The sequence below is a fragment of the Tripterygium wilfordii genome, chromosome 12 (genome assembly GCF_013401445.1).
Source record: "Tripterygium wilfordii isolate XIE 37 chromosome 12, ASM1340144v1, whole genome shotgun sequence".
In the NCBI taxonomy this organism is placed as follows: domain Eukaryota; kingdom Viridiplantae; phylum Streptophyta; class Magnoliopsida; order Celastrales; family Celastraceae; genus Tripterygium; species Tripterygium wilfordii.
The window spans coordinates 5872332-5878331 of NC_052243.1; the positions used below are offsets into that span (position 1 = coordinate 5872332).

Below are 6000 nucleotides of genomic sequence, written 5' to 3' on the forward strand. Positions count from 1 at the left end.
TGAGTCATTGTGGAAACCAATTTCTTCAAAGATGGAGTCAAAGATTTGTGGAAGAAATTCACAATTTGAAAATTTTGAAATCCATGGTGAGGGCACATAAACAGCAAATCTTTAAACCTCTCCTATGCTTGGAAGAAGGTTTCATGTTCTTTGCAATGAAAATTCATAATTTGTGTTTGATAAGAAATGGTACGGTGGGAGGAAAAATATTTGTTGAGAAATTCTTCTTGCATTGCCGCCCAAGTCGCAATGGATTGGGGGTGCAAGTTCTCAAACCATTGTTTTGCATGATCCTTCAAAGAGAATGAGAAAAGTTTGAGTCTCAAAATTTCTTGTGTGCATGTGACATCACCAAAAGTAGTACACACCGATTCAAAATCACGCACATGTGAATATGGTCGTTCCGATTCCATTCTATGGAATTTGGGAATCATTTGGAACATGGATGGTTTAAGGCTCACATTTTGTTGGTTTGGTGGCATGATGATGCAAGAAGGTTGGGTTTGCCTTGCGGGATGTGTAAGCTCTCTCAAAGTGCGATGCTCTTGGGCTTGGGCATGAATGTACTCCATAGGAGGAGGTGCATGAATGTTTTGCCCATAGGGAGCATATTGTGGCACTTGTGGCATTTGATAATACATGGGATGCACATAATTGTATGGGGGAGGCATATGGTATGGGGGAGGTTGGTAGACATTTTGTGGGGCAAATTGTGCCACATTGTCTTGTTGAAGTGGGTGAGGTACATTTTGCAAAACATGCTCAACTTGAACATTTGGCAAATTTTGGGCATTTGGCACATTTTGGGCATTGCCAACTTGGGCATCTAACCCTTGCACCGGATTCATCAACTCATCAATATTCACATGTTGCAAAAGACGACGCAATGCATCAAGATTCATATCACCCCCACGAACACTCCTCGCATCACTTGCATTTATATCACTACCTCTCCCGTCTCTATTAGACCCACACCCACTAACATTATCTCTAGGTTGAGACATGATGGCAAGGAAAAATAGCAAGTAGCACACAAAAGTAGCAATCAACCAAGTCAAGTAACACAAGATTCTTTTTCAATCAATGAACAACCAAGAACAATATCAAGCAAGAACAAGAGCATATAGAAGAATAGAACAACAATCAACCTTAGGAACAAAAACACACCAAGATGTAGCAAGTATTGATAGAAATAAAAATGCGCAAAGCTCTCTCAAGCAACGTATCACTAAAAACAACAAACAAGGTGGCATCCATTGCCCACAGGAATCTAAGTTAGCCCCATCCGCCAAGTTCTCCTCACAAATTTGTTTTTCTCTCTTTTCAACAACTACACTAACTCAACTACACTAGAAAGCAAGTAAAAGGGAGGAACAGAGTTACCCTTGAAGCGTGACTGTGTTCCTTCCTTACTTGATGGTGTTTAATAGCATAAAGCTAGCATTTACAAGCCACCCGGCTCCGTCTTTGACACTCGCTTCATCGGCAATAGCGCCAAAAACTTGACCGACAGCAAAGTGTGTATATACTTACCCCAAGTGTAGGGTATCGTCAAGTAATAAACCGGCGAGTCCGGTATCGATCCACGAGGAAGCAATGCAAATTTAAAGGTGAATGATATGCAACTAACTAGCTAACACTACTAAACGCAATGAATATCAAAATAAAGACGAGTAATAAAAATGGCCGGATGACTCGGTAGCATGAGCAATTTTGTAATCAAAGTAAGCACGAATTAGATTTAAAACAATTAATTGAAAATCCAGTCTCTAATCCGTCTCGGTGGCTACTCAGTTCTCATACTCAAGGTATCATTGCAAACACACACAACCATACACAATGCATTGTGTGATACTATCAATCATGCATATGCAAAGAGAATTGGGATATAAGACTTCAATTCATACATGTAGGCCTTCGGGTCTCTTAATCTACAATGAACGCAAAGGGATAAATACCTAATATTATGGATTAATGTTCCCCCTTGGGGTTCAACTTGGCTAACACTCTAGTTTCACACTCAAAGATCAATTAACCATAACTCTCCCATGCACATTCCTAAATTAACCCAAAACCCCATCATCAATACACATAATTAATAGCTATGTAATGGAAAACTCAATTAATTAAGGAAATCATGCAATGGATTTAACAATTCTCAATCAAACACATTAGATGCAATCCCTAGACTAGACAATCCAAGAATACAATCAAATACGTCATTCTCATGTATCCAATCACACAACTATCACGAAATTAAAAGAGAAGGATCGAAGCTACGACCCTTTGAACATACCTTGAGTAATCGAAACCTTGCACCCACCGTTCTGGACTAGAAACTAGAAAGGGAACTTAGCCACTCATTATAATGAGAATAAACATCAATTTTGTAGATGAAAACCAATGTTTACAATCAAGATCACAAGAACAAAGTAAAACCCTAGAGAGAGAAAGAGAGAAAAAACTATGGAGGCTAGATGTTGTGTAGTGTATGAATGAGAAAGAAACCTAAATCTTGGGGTTTTCCCCTCCTTTCATAATGGAAAATACCTAACTACCCTTATAAAATTGTTCCCCATTGGTTACATACATGATTTACCCCAAATGCCCTTGAAATTTTGGTGCAGAAAATTGCAGGTCCGCAGTAGGTGTCCGGATGGCTTCGGAAGGTGGTCCGGACACTTGGGCTTCATCAAGAGTTTGTTGTAGGCTCTGTTTCATTTTTCAAAGGAAGTGTCCGGACACCTTGGGAGGTGTCCCGACACCTCACAGCAAAAAGTGCCCAAAAAATGCTCCAACTTGCCCAAACAAGGTTCGATTCCTACAAAACCAAAAGGAAACATTTATAAGTGTAAAACTTAGCTAAAATGCAATTAAATACATTAGCTAAGTGTTAGAACATCCTAATTAAAGGACATTGGAACCTCAAAATAGAGGTCCAATCATAGGGTTTATTTAACATTCAACACTCCACCTGAACTCAGATAAAAGTGGAGGTCATAAATTGGGGGTCTCAAACATTTTTTCTTTCTCATGGTCTCTTGGAAGCAAAGGTGTCAGTATCTAATGACCCCTAAACAACTTTTGTAAGTTTTTGAGTCATGGTATGTCATATGTGGCTAATTCATTGACAATGTCACAATGATAAAGAAAATGAAGTCAACCGATCTAAAGATAGTAAAATAACATTAATAATATCTAGTGCCTTCATAAGTGACAAATAATTGATAGGATTTTCATTCAATCAGAAGTTCAAAAACTACACATCCCAGACTTGGGAATCCACCTAGTGGGTCTTTTTCTAACTTTTGTTTGGTTACTAAGAAAAAAAGTTTTGTTTTCTTGAGAATACAACCATGGCTTCCTCCAAAGGCATAGCTTTCCTAGCTTTGCTTCTCGTATTGCTTCCCATTACTGCTATAGGAGATGACTGGCTGTCTGATTTCTATGGTACTAAAAGCCTCTCCCTGTATATCAAACAAACTGACATACACTATGAGTCTGGTTTAAATAACTGTTTGTTGTGTTGATGATGGTGATTACAGAGAAGGTGTGTGAAGAAGTGAACTGTGGGAAGGGGAATTGCAAAGCAGGTATAGGATATGCATTCAACTACATCTGTGAATGCGATCGCGGTTGGAAGAGAACTCAATATGATGATGTGAATGATGCTGCACCATTTTTACCTTGTGTCATCCCAAATTGTTAGTAATTTTCTTATATTTAGTGTCTTTTTTTCATGAATCACTTGGTGAAAGCCTAGTTGATTATCCCTTCGGACTTGGGGCGTACGGTGACTAAGGTCGGGAGTTCGAACTAACTACCTGGGATACTTCTTTGTGAAATCTTAGTTTCATGAGCTTGCCCCACTTTCGGGACCCTGCCCGCATAGACTTCGTTTAGTCGCCAACGTGATGTGGGTTGTTCTGGCAGCTTGAGATTTACACCCACTTAGCTGTCCAAAGGGCATGTTGAACTGGATGTTCCTCGGTTACCAAAAAAAAATTTTCCACGAAAAGTTGGTTACCAAATTTGATGATGATATTTGGTTGTGCAGGTAGTCTAGACTATTCATGCCAGCCAGCACCACCTCCTGTACCTGAAGCACAAGTTCCACTGAATATATCTTTCTTTGATCGTAGATTTCCGCCATAACTTTTCCTTCTCTATCATCGTAACCATGTTATTTAGTTGCTAGATTGATAATTTTATGTTTGTTTTTCAGCTTGTTATTGGGCGTATTGTGGAGAAGGAAGTTGCACAAAGGACAGAACTTATACGTTCAAGTGCTCCTGCAAATCAGGGTTTTATAATCTTCTCCACAACTCTTATTTCCCATGCTACAGCGACTGTAAGAAAACAGACAGTCAGTTTAAACTTTTAGTATGTCTAGTTGGTTATCTCTCCATACTCGGGGCATACGGGTCTCACTGTATGTTCATAGTGGTAGTACTAACTGTACAAGACTGAAACACTTTCTACTTTGAAGGTACAATTGGATCCGATTGTTCAAGTCTTGGAATTAAAGTGGCAAATCAGAAAACAACAACAAATGGTCAGACAAGGAGTCAAGGTGAGAATTTAGTGTTAAGGCCCTACAATAAAAGTCACTGCAGCTTCCCTGTAATTTTAATCACAGATGTGCAACCAGTTTATCAGTATAGGGTCCACACAAGACGTCATTGGTTAATATTGCAGGGGAACTGGAGAATTTATTCAATTCTACCAGTGATTTCCTCTTCATTTCTTGTCCCTCTGTTTTATTCTCGGGAAATTTTGTTTTACGAGCTCCTCAAGTCAGTAATCTTCTCCTGCTAGTCATAAAGAAAGTCTATATATGCAGTTACCTCTTGTTGATTTAAGAGACTGCTCAGAAAACTTGTCAACTGCTGAAGCAATAATAACACTTGTATCAATCATCTTTTACCATACAGTGTCCATTTTTTTTATCTGTTATGCAGGAATCTCAATTCAGGCAGGGAAGTTCCACCAGATGACTATGTTGATAATGTCCATGGCTATGGCAATGAGGAAGTAGCACTCCAAGTGTTGAAGCAAGATCTCAGTTCATAAATTTGGTTGTATCATTATGTAGAATGACTTCTCAGTTTCTTAAGTTCATCCCTCATAGTAGTACAGTACATAAAATGCACAGCAAATCTTAGTTGAGATTTGTTCTTGTTGTTTATCATATAAGAAAGCTATCTAGTGTAAAATTTAATTACACATAGTAGTTTTGTTTGATTCAGTAATAAATCTGTGCCTTCAATTTTTCTCCCTTTTTAAGATAATGCAAACAAATCAAATAACACCACTTCTCTGTCCAAAATTTTTTAAAACAAAACCATATGACCTCATGACGTATCAGGAAAAAGAAAAAAAAAACTCTGAAGTGTAGGTCAACCAGTTTAATATGAATCACCATGATGTTTTTAGATGTAAGACATTTGATTTTTTTTGTTAGATGTAAGACATCATTTGATTTGTACTACCCAATGCAAACAATATCAGTAGCGTAAACTGTAAGGTTGGATTCCACTCTAAAAAAAAAAACTAAGAAATTAATATAACCACATGACGTATTAACAAAATCAAAAGAAAAGAAAAAGAAACCCTGAAGGGTAGCTCAATCAGATTGATAGGAGTCACAATGATTTGTATTTTGATTCATTCAATCAGTTTAACTGTAGAAAGTCAAAGTAAGAACATCATCATCAGGAAAAGCTCCACAACTCCAAAATGTACCAGTCAATACCCACTTGACTCTCCAACAAGACAAATAAAACTTATTCTACCAGCAGAGAGAAGAGTAAAAATAACATAATCAGGACAAATATCTATGCATGTCAAGTGAATTTTAATCACACAAGGCTTGTAATTCATAATCTAAAGCATAAAGTTAAGGCTTCCATCAGTCTATGAAAAATAAAGCATCACTTTTAGACATTCCATCTGTTGTTTTTGTCATCTGAATATCATTTATGAAGTAGTTTTCACATT

The 6000-nt window shown here is 37.7% G+C and overlaps 1 protein-coding gene and 1 pseudogene across 1 annotated transcript; both read left to right on the forward strand.

Annotated features, from left to right (window-relative positions):
- Positions 1 to 78: 78 nt before the first annotated feature.
- Positions 79 to 178, forward strand: LOC120011610 (annotated as a pseudogene).
- A 3178-nt stretch (positions 179 to 3356) lies between these two features.
- Positions 3357 to 5073, forward strand: LOC120010506. The gene is made up of 7 exons (XM_038861296.1): positions 3357 to 3450; positions 3546 to 3704; positions 4058 to 4138; positions 4226 to 4351; positions 4490 to 4573; positions 4730 to 4796; positions 4962 to 5073. The coding sequence occupies exons 1-7, from the start codon at positions 3357 to 3359 to the stop codon at positions 5071 to 5073; spliced, it is 723 nt and encodes a 240-aa protein (XP_038717224.1).
- Positions 5074 to 6000: the final 927 nt, after the last annotated feature.